General features: G+C 43.1%; 1 protein-coding gene across 1 annotated transcript in view; it reads right to left on the bottom strand.

Moving 5' to 3' along the window:
- Nucleotides 1-20,271, bottom strand: part of HECW1 (HECT, C2 and WW domain containing E3 ubiquitin protein ligase 1) — a gene marked incomplete at its 5' end in the record, with an annotated part of 389,530 nt that overhangs the window by 118,867 nt on the left and 250,392 nt on the right. The window contains 2 exons of the mRNA XM_030203827.1: nucleotides 8,176-8,310; nucleotides 8,688-8,873. Of these exons, the coding sequence (XP_030059687.1) occupies nucleotides 8,176-8,310; nucleotides 8,688-8,873 (321 nt within the window). The remainder of the gene's footprint in view (nucleotides 1-8,175; nucleotides 8,311-8,687; nucleotides 8,874-20,271) is intronic.

The following is a 20,271-nucleotide window of genomic DNA, read 5'->3' on the forward strand; positions in this document are numbered from 1 at the left end:
TCCCTGCTCAAAGAGCTTACAATCTAATAGTGAACTCTTGACATAACTGCTTTCCAATCAACTGCTTATGCAGGGACAGTGGTTAACAAGCTAGTTTTTGTTTTGATCAACTGGAAAACTGGGAAAAGAAAAGCAAGGACATGATGTAGAAAAGATGAATGAGACAGGGAACAGAGGAGAGCGGGAAGGAGAGGGAAATGAAGTATGGTACAGGAGGGGGAAGAAGAAGCATTGATAACTGATAAGGGAGATGGAGAAAGAAAGAGAGCGGGAGTGGGAGGAAGAATGCAGAGGACTAGTGTGGAATAGGAATGGGAGTTGACGAAGTGAAGCAGGAGGGCAGGTAAGTGTATAGAGTAAGCTGCTTTTTCTCATCCTGTTCAATCTCATTATCCCCTCACCTGCAATCATTTCTTTTCTCTTCTTAGGTCATGCATATCTCTCCTCTCCTCTCTTCCCTGCTAGCATTCGCTTAAAGGCAGAACAAAATTACTCTGACCTTTCGCCTAGCACTTATTCCCCAAGCTAACAGAACCTCACTTCCTCTCCCCACCACCTAGCTCAGTCACATTCTCTTCCCAAGCAGCTCAGCTGTTCTCCCCACATCCTGCACAGACTATCCCTTTCCCCTCTACATAAGCAACCCTGGCTAAGGAATGAGGTTCTTTACTGTCATGGTATGTGCAAAATAACCTACTTGAAAACACTGCCCCCAACAATAGAGGAGAGCAACCTTGTTTTCTCTGGGGGTCAAATTTGTGACTATTGTATGCTCTAGGTCAGTGTTTCCCCAAGTCCAGTCCTGGAGTACCCCTTGTCAGTCATGTTTTCAGGATATCCACAATGAATGTGCATGAAAGAGATTTGCATATAATGGAGGCACACTGTACGCAAATCAAGTTCATACATATTCATTGTAGGTATCTTGAAAACCTGACTGGCAAGAGGTACTCCAGGACTGGACTTGGGAAACACTGCTTTGGGTTTCAGGAGAGCCTCCCCCAGAGAAAAATGTATCCAAGGGACACCCTTCTTTGCCCTTGAAGCAGGTAAGGCCTACAGATGAGGCCCCAATAGAAAAAGAATAGCACAGAGAGATATGAGCAGCAGAAATCTCTTTCATTTCCTCACCATTTGGTGACTTCCCTTCAGCTTGGAGTAAAGACGGCTGAGGGGAGATATGATAGAGGTCTATAAAATAATGAGTGGAGTGGAACGGGTAGATGTGAATCGCTTTGCTCTTTCCAAAAATACTAGGACTAGGGGGCGCGCAATGAAGCTACAAGGTAGTAAATTTAAAATGAATCAGAGAAAATATTTCTTCACTGAACATGTAATTAAACTCTGGAATTCATTGCCAGAGAATGTAGTAAAAGCAGTTAGTTTAGCAGCATTTAAAAAATGTTTGGATGGCTTCCTAAAGGAAAAGTTCATAGACCATTATTACAATGGACTTGGGGAAAATCCACTGCTTATTTCTAGGATAAGCAGCATAAAATGTATTGTACTATTTTGGGATCTTGCCAGGTACTTGTGACCTGGATTGGCCACTGTTGGAAACAGGATGCTGGGCTTGATGGACCTTTGGTGTGTCCCAGTATGTCAATACATATGTAGTTATCTCTCACAACCAGTCACCACATCACACACTTGACAAATTCATGTACCAGGGCTCCTTCAGAGGCAAATCACCTAAAGCCACTGAGTCCTGCAACATCCTTGTGATCTACAACTCGCTCAGAAAACCCAGGCTCAGAAGACAGCCAACATCGAAGCCTAACAACACACAAGACCGCATAGAAGCCTGTCACCTCAACATGACTATGGCCACCACCTGTGAATGCTCAAGCAGACCTTCCTTAGTACAACCATCACTCACCCTCTCTCAACAACCCAACTACCGTTTCCTTTCAGTACTGCCCATAGGAACCCCTAACACCTATACTAGCTATCTATGTCAATGTCAGATCAGTGGGGAACAAGACCCTATTAATCAGAGATCTCCTGGAACAATCAGATCTGGGATTCCTATTTATCACTGAAACCTGGCATGCAGAAGCAGAGAGTCCACTACTATCTCACCTAATACCTCCCAGCTATGATATCTTACACTCACGTAGACAAGGCAAAAGAGGGGGTGGGCTTGCTCTCATCTGTAAGAGTTTTTCCAGTGTTTCATTAGTCTCCTCATACCAATCCCCGGAGCTGGAATTCATGCTGTGCAAAATCAATGAGGATACAGACACCACAGGTCAGATTGGTCTACTTCTAATATACAGGTTCCTGGAAAAAGGCCAAACACACTCTAACAGAGTTTATTTCTTCCATTTTGTCCCAATTCACCAAAATTATTATCCTAGGAGACATAAACATACACTTATAGAATGACACTAAATCAGAGGTCTGCAACTTCAAATCATTTCTGGAGATTGAGCAATCTCATCCTATTTACCGAAGGCCCAATTCAAGAACATGGACACACCCTAGGCTTTCTAACCTTCTATCCTACCAATTTGATCAGCTCATTCAAATGGCAAGCGATTCTCTGGTCAGACCACTATCAGTTAGACTTCACCTTCCGTATCTGCTTATCGTGTCCATCCAAGCAAGAGGCCAGGAAACCGACAGCCACTAGAGGGAGAATAAATGCGTCTTCCTTTTGGCCTGAGCTAAAAGAAGCCATTACTTCCTGGATCCCAAATCATGGATTGGTCAAATCTTTCTGGGATGTGGTGCCCATGTAAAAATAGTTATGGACAAAATTGCACCCATCACCTCAAAAAAGGTTAGGTCTACCAGAAACTCCCCATGGTACTTAGAAGAGTTAGCCAAACTCAAACTGGAGTGCAGATGTTTAGAAAAACAGTGGAGAAAAAGCCACATACCCATCTATAAGACAAACTGGATGATCGCATTTCGCTGCTACAAACTGAAGGTAGCCAACAACAAATGAAACTACTTTAGCCGCCTAGTGGGCCGGGACAAGTTAGATAACAAAAAGCTGTTCTCATTAGTAAGAAGATTAATAGAGATCATAACAACCTCCAACTCACAGCAAATTACCCCTCCTGTACAAGTTCTAGCGGACCCTTTTGCCAACAAGATCACTCAAATGAGGTCTGATACATCCGAGGCACACTTAGTGGCTGATCTGACAACAATCTCAGATTTGATCTTACAGCAGGACACACAGTCCACTCAGGAGATTAAATCAGACCAAACCTCGTCCTCTTTTCCATTACTATTCCTAGAGGAGGTAAAAATCACTGCTGATGAAATGCTCATGCTCTTACTGCATCTTCGACTCCCACTCCTCTATTTTCGTCGATCCCAAGCGAGATAATTTGTTGGCTGACATCTAGACTCAATAAGCTTTTAAGTAACAGGCACCCTTCTCCCAAATATAGGCAAAATTGTTCTGACATCCTTGCTCAAAGGCCCAAGCCTTGATAGCGCAGTACCCGTGAACTACCACTCAGTTGCAAGCACACCACTGCTCATGAAGATGCTAGAAGCTTATGTGGGAAGGCAATTCTCTGCCTACCTAGATAGACACTCAACCCTACACCAATCACAATCTGGCTTCAGAACAGCACATAGCACAGAATCCTTACTACTCATCCTAACCACATACGTCAAACAACATCTTTGCAAGGGAAATCAGGTTATACTACTCCAGTTCGATATCTCAGCAGCATTCATGTAGTTGACCACCCCATGCTGCTTGAATGGCTAGCACAATGGAGTCCCACAGGGTTCTTTGCCTTCCCCTATTCTGTTCAACTTTTTTATGTCCATACTGGGCTCCATAAATCTTGGCCTAGGCGAATTACTACTGTCCTATGCCGACAATATTCTACTCCCAGTATCACAATCTAACCATCCTTCCAACCACTCAGTCAATGCTGGGTTGCATGCTATCCAAACCTGAGAACTATCTAATAAACTAAAACTAAATGCACAAAAGACCAAGATCCTATGGTTCAGGAAGCCAGGGGTCAATGTTCCACCCTTCATAACGGTATGCAACGACGAGGTTCTTACAGCAGACTCTGAAACTAGAGTGCTGGGAATACTTCTAGACTCCTCCTTAACGTTCTCATCCCACATCAATCAACTCTGGAAGAAAACCATGTTCAAAATGAGACAGCTGTGACTTGGGCGTTCACTGTTTGGCCAGAAAGCCTTCACACTTTTGGTCCAACTGTTGATCCTACCACAAATTGATTACTGCAACATTCTATTTTTGGTATTAAGTCTAGCCATCTAAGAAAGCTACAAATAATACAGAATACAGCTGTAAGACTGATCTTCAAGCTAAAGAGACACAATAGTGTCTCACCTTATCTGGCCAAACTACAATGGCTCCCGGTAACTGAAAGAATTAGGTTCAAAGCTGCATGTATTGTTTTCCAGATTTTATATGGCTTCACATCCGGCTTCCTAATCAAGATATCATCACTATGAGTGGTTCAGTCCACAAGACTAAAAGCCCAACTCGTTTTTCCCTGTGGCCGGAATCACCCTTTGGAACTCCCTTCCCATTGTCATCAGAACAGTAAACAGCTGCTACCTTTGCTTCAGGAAGAAGCTAAAAACCTTTCTTTTCCCAAAAATGACTCTATGATTTTCCATGGCACCACACTTTTGTGACACTAAGCCTAGACCTTACCTCGGCGAAACCAACTCCCCGTCTTCAACTCTGACGTCTCGGTTTCCTTCTAATATAATCAGTACTCAAAGTAATTTATTGCTGAAACCAGTCCCTACCTCCCCCTCTGATCTCTAAATCGCTTCCTAATGTATGTTTTAACTAATGTAGTGTAACTGTTGTTACACGATCTGAACCATGGAAAGGGGATATTAGCGGTATATAAGACTGAATTTGATATGATTTCATCTACCATCGGTTGGGATGGGGTGGGGAGGGAGTTTGAGAGATTTGTTTGTTTGTTGTCTTAGGTTTTCTTGTTGAATGTTCCCATTTGGATTTCTGATGATGAATATCAGCTTTTGTGATGTTTGGGGAATGGAATTTTAGAAAACCAATAAAGATTCAAGTTAAAAAAAAAGAATCCTAGCTTCAATGGATAGCCAATGAAGGTTAATTTAAGAAGAAGAAATACTATTATAGTTAGACAAACCAAAAATTAAATGTACGACAGTGTTTTGAACAGTTTGTAGCTGTTTAATTGACCTTTAGTGCATCCCAAATAAGCCAGATTGCAGTAATCCAGTTGAGAAAGCAGCAGTGCCTGCACCAAAAGTCTAAAATGATTAAGATCAAAATATTTCTTAGACTAAAAAAAGAAATAAATTGCAAACACAACGCAATTTCCTTATCAAAAAGAATGACTTTCTTTTTTTAACCAATGAGGCAACATGTAGTTCCATAGATAATGAACTGTCCACAAGAATACCTAAAATCTTTATTGTAGAGAACAAAGTATACTCTATTTGATTAATGTGAATAGAAATGGGGATGGAATCTGGTTTTTCTCATCAATGAACTAAAATTTAGTCTTGTCAATGTTAAGTTTTAATTTGGGTCAAAGCATTCATTTACCTAGCAAGTTCATACAATATTGAACTCTAGAAGGGTCAATCTCAGAAATGAAATTAAATGGAATGATAACTGAGATATTATCTGCGTAAATATATGATGGAAAACCATTGTGCTCTGGCATAAACCCCAATAATCATAAAAAAGATATTAAGCAATATAGGGGAAAGTGGAGAACCCTGAGGAACTCCACAGCAGTTGTATCACATTGGAAAAGGTAATTTTGTGCCCTTACCCTACAGGACCTACTTGTTAGGAATTCATTTCAGAATATTGCCCATAATACCTCCAGAATCTGCAACAGAATGGCATGATCAATCAGATTGAAAGCTGATAAAAGAAAGGTCTGAATCTGTACCTGCTTTGGCTGACTGGAAGTATGTCTAGGCCTCGATGATGAGTACCAAGGTACAGTGCTGCTCCACAACTCTGGGGCAGCTTCCTCCTCCAATGCAGAGAGGGTCACTGGCTCAGTCGGTGCCAACCCTAATGCCCAGTGAGGCACTGTTGATGACTGCTCAACAGGCAGGATATAGCCCTCCAAGAAGGGCTGAAGCGGTTCCATGGCTTGTGTAAGCACCCTCAATGCTTCTGCACTGTGCTGCTGCAGAAGACGCCCCAGCTCCTCCTGGAGCATACCTCATAGCTATTCCTCAAGGGCAGGCATTGGTAAAGGCTGGGGGCTAGTATGGAGACAGTCTGCGAAGCTGCTAATGTCGAATCAGTAGTGGGATCCCAGCTGCGGGGAGACTGGCGCATTGGCACTGCTACAACAGAGGGGGAGCGATCCTACCAGCGCCGACATTTCTTGGGTGCTGGTGATGCCGACACCCTGGAACTCCTGGCACCATGCCTTGAGGAGGCATCCTGGTCCCTTGGTGCCGACACAGATGATGTTGAATCCACATGTGTCCACAGGGCTGATGCTGACAGGTCCTAAGCCCCCCCCCCCCCCCCATCAGTGCCCAATGTCGAGACTCCCAGGGTCCAATGCAGCTCCAGCAGCCATGGGAATCAATGCTTCCGATGCCAATTAACTAGATTTAGGAGCGCCAAAATGTTTCTCACTCTGGGCTTCTCTGCTTTTCTGGGTTCTTTTCTTCATTTTCAAACAAAGAACACAGTTAGAGGCTTCATGGTCTGGATCCAAGCACGACAGATACCAGCTATGGGGATCAATCCCGAAATGACTCCATTACACTGGGTACAGTGCTTAAAGCCACTGGGAACATTTTGAGACATGAAGGGAAAAATAGCCGATGTGCTTATGAATACTGAAATAAGGAATCTCACTGAAGGGAAAAAATGAGGCAAGAACCCAGCAGGTGCTTAGGCCTCAGGAGCCGCAAAAATAAACAAAACTTAAACCTGCTGCAAAAACTAAGAAGACTAAAGGGAAGGGGGAAAAATGTGAAAATAATAAAAAGTACTGCAAGGGAAGGCACACCAAACTGAAAAAAGAACTAACAATGTTTGTCGCACTGAGGAGAGAACAAGAAGACAACCTCTCTGCTCTGCAAAAAACTAAAGCCTGCAGGTCCCGCACGCTTTTGCTGGGTGGAAAGTCACTCGCACATGTGCAGTGGGACTCTGCCATAAGCTTCTTAAAGTAACAGAATGCTGAGTAGCATCCGCACCGGGGCTTCATTAGATGGCATCACCCATATGTGGGATACTCAGTCTTGCTTGTCCTCGGAGAATAACAGTTATAATAGTTCTAAAGTCAAATATTCAAAGGATTTGGAGTTAGCTGGAGAAACCCCAAGGTTTACAATTTTTTTTCCTGCTTCCTGGCAGGGTATATCATTACTTGCAGAAATTTATTTGTTAAAAAAAAAGAGGTGGCATTGTAGACATGCCCAGAGAGCTATTTTGCTTAGTCCATGAAGCGCTGATATTTTGAGTAAACAGAAGGCCTAAAGTCTAGATACGTTTAGACTGTATATTCAGCCAGTGTGGTCTTCGCCTGACTCTCCAGATCAATTTAACCAGAGTCGTCTGGTTAATTTTATCTGAAGAATGTGAACTGAATATTGGTCTCACCTTACAGCACATATGCACACCTGAAGCAGGAGCTGAACCAGTCATGCCAAAGCACTCACTTGGTCTTGGTAGCCATCATCCCACACACTTGCTCAGCTACTGCTTCCTGCTGCTGCTGCCTAACAGTTTCTCTATATCTTGCACGAATATTGTGACATTGAAAGAAAGGCACTGGCTGGAAGTAAGAACCAGCAGAATTCCATTCTTCTATGAAAACAGATGTTTCTTCTTCTGTGAGATCAGTATGCTTTATTTATGTTGTGCCACTAGTACTCACTTTTTCCTATGCACTCAGACTTCAGTACTCTGACGTTCAGATTTATCCAGATTAGGGAGGATTAGGGAGGGAAGGGAGAGACAGCTGAAGGAAAGGATTCAGATTTAAGAATATATGATTTACCCAACCTTAGTATCAGCAATCAAACTCAAGTGATAAACCAGAGGCTCTCCTAGGCTATATCTCTTTATCTTATATAATATGGTCAAATGCCATCTGAAATCTGCCACATCCTGAGCATTGTCCAAGAGAGTATTACATAGATCTGTTATGTAACTAAAATTATTATTACCTCTCCAGCACTGTAGCTACGGAGTCGCTGAAGATGCTGCCTGTGGGTCAAATGATTAGGCAGATGGCCATTCTGAAGAGGAATTCTGGGATCAATGAAAGTAGTGGCACGGCTATTGTGGTCAACAAAGAAGGACTGCAACAAAAATAATAATATGTTGTTTATAAGCAATCAGCAGATAGCTCCTTTCATGAATGTCTTAAACATTATTGTACAACCACTAGGGCCTCTTGAGGTTCAGCTTGCAAAACTGAGAATCAGGAGTGTGCTTCAGTGCCACACTTGCACTGGTCACTAAGGAGGCCAGGGTCTCTTTCCCTCAGAAGAGGAATGTTATGGTACTGATGAAATAAAATAATGATGGTTGGGTATGTATAAAGAATAATCCTGGCTGGCAAAAAGGACAACCAATGACCCTTCAGTTTCTTAAGTGGAATTGACTGGGCTCAAGGCAGGTTCAAAACAGCCTGGCAGCATAAGATGTGGAACTATATTTCTATCTGTATTCTTACCTTGCCCTGCTGATCACTTTTAATTTCCCAGCCCCGTGGCAGCTCCAGTCTTGTGTCAGCAAACATATTGATAAAATTCACCAGGTCCCTGTTGTGCTGATAGCGCTCGAAATTCCGAGCATCCCTGCGGATCTTCAGAATCATATGCTTCAAGCAGGTGCTGTTGGTGAAAACTCGATAGGCACTCTACCAGAGGCAAGGGCAAGATGGAAATAAGACTCATCAACAACAGCACATTTCACATTTCATCTTTTTAATACTGCAAATAAAAAATATTAGATACAGAACCTTCACAATTTTAGAATACCATTTACTATTATCTTTATGATGACTGGAGCACATAACAATAATGGGATGCATGAAGTGGAGATGGCATACGTTTATGCAAAATGAATAATCAGATGTGGATGCTGAAGGTTTTGAATAGGGTGATCAGAATAGACAGGTCTTTCTTTATCATGAAAAAGGCATCCTGAGTGTCTGAAAAAAGCTTATTCCATGGGGTGAGACCAAGGAAAGAGAAAGACCAGAAAGGAGCAGTAGCTTGTTCTGGGAGCACAGAAGACTGTACATGGTTGTGAGCAATGTTCCTTCTAAGATGTGCGGGAGTCCTCCAACCGCATTTCTGCCAGAGGGGGTGGTGCTTCAATATTGTGTTTTCAATCAGTGGGGACAGACTGGTCTTCTGGAGTCCTGCAGAACTTCCCTGTCCTTCGCTATTGAAAATGTGATATTGAAACAACATCACCACTGGCAGAAATGTAAGTGGAGGACTTCCCCAGAGCTTAGAGGGAACACTGATTGTGAATGAAGAGAATTAGGAAAAGGGTAGCACAGAAGAAGAGAGGAAAGGCAATTTGCAGGTGAATGTGAAAAGTTTGAATACAGTCTTATCTGACAGGGAGTCAATGGATAAAACACGTCAGTGTTCACTGCAGTTTCAATACAGATTACTACTACTACTATTTAGCATTTCTATAGCGCTACAAGGTATACGCAGCGCTGCACAAACATAGAAGAAAGACAGTCCCTGCTCAAAGAGCTTACAATCTAATAGATTACAATCTAATAGATTAACGTTTGTCACTAGTATGAATTGGGAATGAATTCCAGTGAGAACATGTTGACTTTTGTCAGTTTGTAGCTGGGACTTGTACTTTTTCCCTGTCTGCCAAACATACTTAGTTAGAAGCACTCTGTCATCCTCAAGAGATACATTTTTAGAATGTAAAACAACGTGAAATCAAGAAAAAAAAAAGAAGAAAGTGACTAACACAACGCACTAAGAAAAACACAGCATACAAGTAATGAGACAAAGAAGTAAAAGAAAGGAGTACTGGAGTGGGGGACAGGAGTGATGCAGAAGCAGAGCTGAAGTTCAAGAAAATATGGAGGATCCTTAGCAGTGGAGGCACAAAGGAAAACACATAAATGAGCCCTTCAGAGCAAAATTATTTACCATCAACACATTCTATATCTCTATATATAAAAGGCACCTCCAACGTTCTAAATTTGTAGTTGCAAGATCGCATGAGTGTCTGCCCCGCCCCTATGTCACAACGTGATGACGTTGAGGGCGGAGCAATGACACTCAACAAATCGGATTGTCATTGGGTAATCTCTGTTTCCACTCCCCAATGCAGCCGTCATTCCCATACACTCAAAACCAACCAAAATCGGCGCTGGACCCCGTCCCCCCGCCCACAGTCCCCCTCACCCACCCTCCCGCAGCCGCTCGCTCACCGTTCCACCGCCCTCCCTCTCCTCTCCGACTCCGGCCATGGTGCACGACGATTACTACACACGAGCAAGGAAGCCCATTGGTTAATCTCTGTTGCCACTCCCCAACACAGCCGTCATTCCCATACACTCAAAACCAAGCACACAGATGTTTTTTTTCCTTCCAAGGAGACTCAGCAGCACAACGAGTCACTTTCTGTGCAGCACAGAGAAACGAGGAACGTCGCTGGAAGTACAAAACTATTTGGATGCACATGCCCATGCTCCTGCTTCCAGTATGTGCAGCCACCCTAAGAAATGACCATCCACACAAAACTAACCACTGACTCGACGTCTGCACCCCCTCGCCCCCCCCAACCCACCTAAAATCTAAACGCACACTTCCACACAACCAGAAAACCAGACAAATACAAATGGAGATAAAAACAGCAAGCAGGCAGGTTCCCAAGTGCTTACAGGAGCTTCCAAAGACACACTCCCCCCAACCACAAGCAAACACAGCTATCCACAACACACATTAACAACTTCCCAGGCAGGTACCCAAGTGCTTAAAGGAACTTCCTCCCCACCCCCCCAATAAAAACACATCAAAACGCAGCCTTCCACAGAACAAGGAATGCTGACAAATACACATGCAGTTCAAATTTGCAAACACAGCTCACCAGAGCACAGGCATATTAAGGACTTGGCAGGCAGGTTCCCAAGTGCTTACAGGAGCTACCCCCCCCCCCCCTCCACACACACACACACACACACAAAAAAGGAAAAACCAACCTTCCACACAAGCAACAAACACACAAAAAAAGAAACACACACAGAAACATTCACTCTCTCTCTCACACACACAGTCAATCTCACACATACTCACCCAAACATACACACTCCAAGCAAAACCTTGCTAGCACCCGTTTCATTTGTGTCAGAAAAGGGCCTTTTTTACTAGGGGTAAAGGACAAAAGGTTTTTTGTGTTTGGTTTCTTAATGCACACCATTTTAATTTATTTGAAACCTTCCCATCTGTACATATGAATATCATGAAATCTAAATTAAATATCAGTAAAACTTATTCTACCTGGTAGAAACAGCAATTTTAAACTCTGTATTTTCAGATCATCCTCCTATATAATAAAACGCACCTCCAACATTCTGAAGCTGACTGCATGGCTCAGGCATTCCTGCTCTCTGTATCCATCTCCTGAATTGACATCACATACTTCCGGGTTCCTCACAAGCAGAAGTGACCAACCACACAAGGTTTCTCGGCTTCAGAATGTTGGAGGTGCACTCTATTAAATAGGATTGGTCAGTTCCTTGAAGCACAGCCAGAGCTCTGCGTCCTGCACAGTAACGCTCAGACACCAGAGAGATGGGGGGGAGGGGGGGCTGACACCACAGAGAGAGAGGGAGGGGGCCTGACACCACGGGGGGGAGGTATCTCTGTCACACACACACACACTCTCTCTCTCTCACAGTCAATGTCTTTCTTTCTTTCTTTCTTTCTCTCACTCACACACTGTCTCTCACACACTCTATGTCTCACACTGTATCACATTCACTCTCTATGTGTCACACAGTCACTCACACACTCTCTTGGTCTCATACACTCAGTCTCACAGACAGTCTGTGTCTCACACACACTCTCTCTCTCTCTCGAACACACTGTATCTGTGTGAAACACACACTCTCTCTCACACTGTGTCTCACATACACACTTGCACACACTCTCATTCTCACAGACACACTCGCACCCAGACTCACACTCTCTCTCACACGCACACACATTCACTCTCTCTCTCACACACAGTCACTCTCACATACACTCTCTCAAACATACACACTCCAAGGAAAACCTTGCTAGCGCCTGTTTCATTTGTGTCAGAAACAGGCCTTTTTTACTAGTATATCAATGTTTCACAGTCTACGTTTGATGGCATACATACCAAATGCTTTCTATTTTACTGCAAAAGCACCTCTTCAAAAGAACATAATTAAATATTTTACCCATAGATCCTGTTGTTGGTCCTTTTTTTTATTTATTAAGGATACCTTATATATTCTGCCAATTCTGTCACTACTCTAACATTCCTTTCACTGAGCTGTACTAATATATGCAGACCTTAGTAAGTCTATACTATTTAAATCTAGTGTAACTGTATGTTTTTTCACTGCCCTAATGAAATGAGGATAACCTCTAAGCATTACATTACATCATTCTTACATACCGCTAGCACCGTATAATTCTAAGCGGTTTACAAACCTAAGAGGCCAAGGCAAACCCTTGGGAATTACAAAGGCAGAATTGCATAAAATTTCATAAAACAACTACAATTATATACAAAAAGCAGTGTTTTAAGCTTTTTCCTAAATAGAGAATAACTATTTAAGGGCCTATTTTATTAAGCCATGCTAGGTCCCCGGTGCGATAATGCTGACAAAGCTTATTTACTCTGAATAGGCTTCGCTGGCACTGTTGCATGGGAACCGCTAGCGCAACTTGATAAAAGAGGTCCTAAATTATAAAAACAAGATATTAGATTTTTCCATATCTTGGGAGCTTGAAACACATTCAATTTTTCAAACAGATTAAGTCTTTTTATACCCTTAGGTGATGGAAGGGAAAATGGAGAATTATAACACAATATTCTATTCCTATTAGTAGTAAATTCTAGATAAAACAAGACACCCTGGACATTCTCCATTTAAGACCCTGAACAAGGCACAAGAAAATTTATGTATAATTCTGGACTCAACTGGTATTTTCTAAACAAGATGGACGTCCACCTTTCGTTTCGAAAATATCGTCAGGGATGTCCAAATCCTTAAATTTGGTCATCCCTAGACTTGGATGTTTCTGATTTTTGGTGATTTTCGAAACCAAGGATTTCCATCTCAGAAACGACCAAATGCAAACCATTTGGTCGTGGGAGGAGCCAGCATTTGTAGTGCACTGGTCCCCCTGACATGCCAGGACACCAACCGGGCACCCTAGGGGGCACTGCAGTGGACTTCATAAATTGCTTCTAGGAACAAAGCTCCCTTACCTTGTGTGCTGAGTCCCCCAAAACCCACTACCCCCAACTGTATACCACTATCATAGCCCTTACAGGTGAAGGGGGGCACCTAGATGTGGGTACAGTGGGTTTGTGGTGGGTTTTGGAGAGCTCGCTTCTTTTGATAATTCTAAGCCCAAAGTAATGGAGAAAGCTATTAAACAGTGTGGTTGAGAGGGGAGAACCCTGTGGAACTCCACAAGGGTTATTTCACCTCTCTGACATCTCCACACTGCTTAACTCTGTAGAATCTAGAGGTCAGAAAGCCTTTGAACACATTTAATACATTATTGACAATTCCAATTTTATTAAGTTCAAAAAGCAAAATATCATGGTCTATCACATCGACGGCTGATGAAAGATTGAACTGTAATATGAGAACCTTTCCATTTTCATTCAAAATACGCCTTGCCTTATGATGAATTGATGTTAACACCAATTCTGTTATATGAAAAGGCCTATATCCAGACTGAGATTAATGAAGAATATTATATGTTGTCAAACAATCATTTAACTGTGAACAGACCAGGCCTTCTATAATCTTTATAAATAGAGGAAACAAGGCAACAGGCCTATAATTTGAAATCAGACGACAAGATTCCTTCATATCCTTCAATAAGGGGTAATAATAATCTCACCCAAATTTGTCAAAAATGATCTCATACACAATCAATAAATGTTGAATCCATTTAAACAACAGAATCTTGAATTCAACTGGTGCAGAGTCCATTAGATAAGGTGAACAAAAATCCAAAATACAATAGGATTTAGAATATTTATGATTCAAAGTATTAAACAGTTTCCAGTCTAGAGGAAGAAAATCCAACCAGATCCTGTCACCTGCTATTCCGTCTCAACTAATTGCAGTATCAAAGACCACACTGTTAACTCCTTTGGGAAATGATGCTTTTGCAGTCATAATTTTTGTTTGAAAAATAAATTGCCAATTCAGAAGCCGAATGAATTTTGCCCATATTTGGTGAGAAAATTGAGGTAGCGGAGATTTTGGCAACTAATTGAGGGTCCCTTTTACTAAGCTGTGGTAGAAAGTGGCCTGCGGCAGTGTAGGCGCATGTATTAGGTGTGTGCTGGGCCAGTTTTTACCGTGTCTGCAAAAACGTTTTTTTTTTTGATGTGACGGGAAAAGGGTATGTGGTAAAACTGAAACCAGCATGCGTCTAAAACCGGACTGAGCACTTAACGGTAAGGGCTCACACGCTACACGTGTGGTAACCAGTCGGTGCACACCAACTGCTGATTACCACCAGAAACAACGTACGTGGGAGGAAATAAATAAATAATCCATCCATGTGTTATGGGCATGCACCAAATTACCGCCGGGGGGGGGGGGGGGGGGCTGTGCTGGCCTGGTGGTAGTCTCATTTGGGCATGTGCTGCTCGTGCGTAGAGCCTACCATGGTTTAGTAAAAGGGCCCCTGAAAAAAAGCCTTCACATTAGAAACATCTGAGCCAATTTGCTTTGAATACCACATCTTCCTCTCAGCATCCAAAGCAACTTTATAATTAGTAATTGTGCTTATCCAACAGTGACTTATTGCAGCTGTCTAAAGGTTTATAATTTATTCCCAATACTCGTTTGATTTCAGATTAATTTGGAGCAGTTTATTCAGAAGTTGCATGTTATATAAAATTCTTTTCAATGTCTCTTTTAGTGAATCAGTCTTTTTCCTATCTTAAATTGAGATCTTAGTGGATGCCGCCTGGGTAAGTAGATCAAGTTATTTGAACGTTTAGAAAAATTGGTTTAAAAAGATACCAAGGACTTGGAATCCAAGAACGATTCATTAAGTTCAATTTATGAATAATATAAAAGCAGATTCTATCACTGTGATCAGACATGGGAGCAAAGGCAGACAGATATTACAATAAGACAGAATTATTTGGCTGAAGTGTACTGGCAGCTATAAAAGACTGTATGGTGATCCAATGAGGAAGTTACAAATGTTGATTTAGTAAACTACTTCATCAAGAGTTCAATAAGGATTTCTGACAAAATCTAAGGGATCAATATTCAAAGCGGATTTAACTGGGCAGGAGAGGCTCCTGGCCAGTTAAATCACCTGAGCGGGGCTACTCAGTGACATTCAGCAGCTCTTAACTGGATAGTGATCCTACATATTATTATTTGTTACATTTATATCCCACATTTTTCCGGCTCAATGTGGCTTACATAAAACCATTAACGGCGTTAGCCGATTACGGTCTAAACAAATACACGGTATGAATGAATACAAAGTGATTTTGTAGTAGAATGAGGTACATGTAAGGTAGTTACATGTATGGTAGGTGCGGTTGGGGGGAAGTTAGAGAAGGAAAGGGGGAAGAAGAGTCAGATAATGTCCGTTACAGTCTTTGGTTACATTGAGTCGCATGTGACCAGGTATTTTTATGTTGGGTCGGTAGGGTATACTCTTCTGAACAGGACTGTCTTTAGTGCTTTCCGAAAATTTAGGTGGTCGAGCGTAGTTTTTACTGCTTTTGGCAAATGCGTTCCATAGTTATTTTTATTATTTTATGTTACATTTGTACCCCGCGCTTTCCCACTCATGGCAGGCTCAATGCGGCGGGCAATGGAGGGTTAAGTGACTTGCCCAGAGTCACTAGGAGCTGTCTGTGCCGGGAATCGAACTCAGTTCCTCAGTTCCCCAGGACCAAAGTCCACCACCCTAACCACTAGGCCACTCCTTCTGCGCTTAGGTAGGAAAAGCTGGTTGCATAGGTGGATTTGTATTTGAGTCTTTTGCTGCTTGGGTAGTGGAGGTTTAGGTATGATTGTGCAGATTTTGTGGTGTTTCTGGTTGGCAGATCGATGAGGTCTGTCATGTATCCCGGTGCCTCGCCGTAAATAATTTGATGAACAGTGGTGCAGATTTTGAAAGTGATATGTTCTTTGATTGGTAGCCAATGCAGGTTTTTCTCGGAGTGGTTTGGCGCACTCAAAACGCGTTTTTCCAAATATAAGCCTGTCTGCTGTGTTTTGGGCGGTCTGAAGTTTCTTTATGATTTGATCCTTGCTGAAGACTTACCTCTTCAAAAAGCCTACCCAAATGACCAATCCTAAACCCCGATCCTAATTCACACCACTAGTATCACCCACACTCCAATTCTCTCCCCACACCTTTTACTCTTGTCCTACTCTATGTAACTTTCCAGCTTATAATCGAAAGTAATCGCCGGCTATTTCCCGACACAAATCGGGATATGGCCGGCGATTTCGCAAAAGCGGCGAAAAGCGTATAATCGAAAGCTACATTTGTGATAGCTTCACCGCTTTCCCTTCGCCTCGCCGGTGAAAGTTCAAAGGGGCGTGTTGGCGGTGAAGCGAAGGCGGGACATGGGCAGGCTTGGGCGTGGCTACCAGATGGCCGGCTTTCGCGGATAATGGAAAAATAAAACCCGGCGATAAGCAGTATTTCGCCGGGTTTACTTGGTCCTTTTATTTTCACGACCAAGTCTCAAAAAGGTGCCCCAACTGACCAGATGACCACCGGAGGGAATGGGGGATGACCTCCCCTTACTCCCCCAGTGGTCGCCAACCCCCTCCCACACTAAAATTATTAAAATACAAACCTTTTTTGCCAGCCTGTATGCCAGCCTCAAATGTCATATCCAGCACCCTGACAGCAGTATGCAGGTCCTTGGAACAGTTGTTGTTGGTTGCAGTGGACTGCAGAAAGGCAGAGCCAGGCCCATCCCCCCCTACCTGTTCCACTTCTGGTGGGTAATGTTGAGCCCTCCCAAACCCCCCAAAACCCACTGTACCCACATGTAGGTGCCCCCTTCAGCCCTTAGGGCTAGGGTAATGGTTCACACTTGTGGGCAGTGGGTTTTGGGGGGAATTTGGGGGACTCAGCACACAAGGGAAGGGTGCTATGCACCTGGAAGCTAATTTGGTTGTTTATAATAGCTGTTTGAAGTGCCCCCTAGGGTGCCCGGTTGGTGTCCTGGCATGTGAGGGGGACCATTGCACTACAAATGCTGGCTCCTCCCTCGGCCAAATGCCTTGGATTTTGCCGGGTTTGAGATCGCCGGCAGTTTTTTCCATTATCGCGGAAAAACACACCCGGCGATGTCAAACCCGGCGAACTCCAAGGCATTTCGCCGGGCTAAACCGTATTATCGAAAAAAAAGATGGCCGGCCATCTTTTTCGATAATACGTTTCCGGCCAGCTGTTGCACCGCCGCCAAAATAGATCGCCGGCGACATTTGATTATTCCCCTCCACGTCATCTATGCGATACTTTGTCCCATACTTTGTATTATCTCTGTTATACTTTGACTGCAGTGCATTCAAATCACAAGGAGGCATGTAGGGGTGTTTTGAAGGCAGGACTAGGCCAGGTTTAGGGTGTGCCTACGACTTGGACATTTTACAGTCATAATGGAAAAACCCAAAATATCTAAGGCAAAAACTTCAATGTTTTGGTCTTGACCTGTTTTTCTAACAAATAAGACACAAAAAGGTGCCCTAAATGACCAGATGACCAATGGAAGGATTCTGGGATGATCCCCCCCTTACTTTCCCAGTGGAAACTGACCCCCTTTATTTGGTGGATTATGAGCTTATGTTACTGGAGTTAGAGAAAATAGGTGTAGATAGTAGAGTACTCAGTTGTTGTTTTTCTTCTTCCTAGATTCTAGACGGTTAAGCAAAAGTCAGTGTTTTCTGACCCTTATATGGAAGTCAAGCCCCACCCAGTGCATCCCAGGATACACCGGGCAAGGCGGGATGCCACCATTTTGGGAAGGCCCCTGAAGAGGAGGGCAGGAATGCAGGTCCCTCCCTCCTCCAACTACTACCCCCACTATGGAGAGGTAGGCCGCCGGGGGTGGAGGGGGGCAGACAGCGGTCCCACTGGAACTTCAGGGCGTTTTTGAGCAATGTGGGGGGGGGGGGGGTCAGAGTGGGAAGCTAGCAATCCTACTAAACCACCAGGGATTTTGTGCTTTTGGGCCTGGAAGCCCACCAGACGTCCAGATCTTGTGTTGGGGGGGGGGGGGGGGTATGGTTTCACAGGTCCGGGAGAAAATCCTGAACCTGTCAAATGTCTTCTGCTGTTTGACAGATCCATTGACAGCCAGGACCTGTCAAATAACTTCTGCGGGAGGATTGTGTGCATGCCCAGGCACAATGCTCCCGTAGAAGTACCCCCATGATCAGAGCTAATAGCACACATACATTTGCATGCTATTAGCTTTGATCATAGGGGCGTTATAGCCCCACAATGTTACAGCATTATTTTTAGAGTGCTGTTTGGAACAGCATGGCTTCTGATCATCGGCCCATTCAGGGGCGGACTGAGAGTGGTCTGGGCCACCGGGCACTGAGAGTGGTCTGGGCCCCCTGCCTGGCCCTGCCCGACACCCCCTACCACCGCAGCCGACGCCCCATACCACCGTAGCTAACGCCCCAACCATCCCAGTTCTTTCCTACCCGCTGCGCTGCTGCTACTCCCCCGCCCGCAGATGCAAATTTCAAAAACTGACGTATTTCAATCACTATACTATAGGTTAACAAATACACATAAAACAAAAAAATGGAAAATACGATGATACCAAATTTATTGGATCAAATATATTTTCCAGTTAGCTTTCAGAGGCCAAAACCTCTTTCCTCAGGTCAGGACAGTATACTGCTATTAAGGTATTCTGTTCTGACATGAGAAAGGAGGGTTGGGTCTCCAAACATTAGCAAAAAATGTATTAAAATTAGTCAAATCCGGGCAAAGCCTCTGGGCCCTCAGGCACTGCCCGGCTGCCTGAACGGTCAGTCCGCCCCTGGGCCCATTAGAGAGACAACTCTCTGATAAAGACTTTTATAAACTGCTCACTTCTGATCCTACACAGAGGATTAAGGACAACATAGACTCCCTTTTGGAGATAGGCAAACAGAAACGCTTTTCGACAGATAAGGGTTGTGTTTTAAGTTGGCAAGAATAAAAGCCTTTTTAACTATTAGAAAATGTGTGTTCTGCTTTTGTGAACTGTACTTCTCTTTCTGCAGAACTTTTGTTTTCCTCTTCTGGATTTCCTTGCTGGATTGCTGAGGAACGATGTCTTATTCCCCGCGGAAAGACGTTTTGAGTTTTGGAGATGATTTACTACAGAAATTACTTCCTAAAGAGCCTTTCTTTAGAAATGATGAGATAAAAATGGTTGAGGATGACTGAATATCACACTGGAAAGTGTACGAAAAGACTGGTTAGAACTGAGCGTCATGCTTCCACCTTATTAGACTACTGTAGGTTTAAACGTATCCCTAGGGGATTAAAAATTAATAAAGGACCAAAAATGTTTACAGAAGATGAAGATTTTATGGGTAAATGGAAAGCTATTGTAAACATGCTTTTAATTATACAGACAGCTAGCAATAAGGCTAATGAAGCAAAAGAAAAACTTGATAATAAATTGACACTTTTGAGGGATAGAGATCCTTGTTTTAAGATATTATATGAGAATTATAATAAGCAGTTAGATGGTTTTAAGAAAGACTAAATATGACAAATATAAGAGAGATGAGTATGATTATAAGGCATAAGAGTAATAACTAACTAAAAATACAGAGACAGGTTGGTTTTAGACAAATGAACACAACTAATAAACCTCAGGATAGACCATCAAGAAATGTCTCTACAAATAGCCCCACAAAAGAGAGAAATAGTAAAAGAAACAGGAACAATTCTGAGGAGGTTTTTGACCTTCTGCCTCATACACTACTCCCCCAAAGACCAAAGTAAATCCTCAGGTTTTTCAGATAGAAGAGTTGTGGAGAA

This window comes from Microcaecilia unicolor, chromosome 1 (assembly GCF_901765095.1).
Source record: "Microcaecilia unicolor chromosome 1, aMicUni1.1, whole genome shotgun sequence".
NCBI lineage: Eukaryota > Metazoa > Chordata > Amphibia > Gymnophiona > Siphonopidae > Microcaecilia > Microcaecilia unicolor.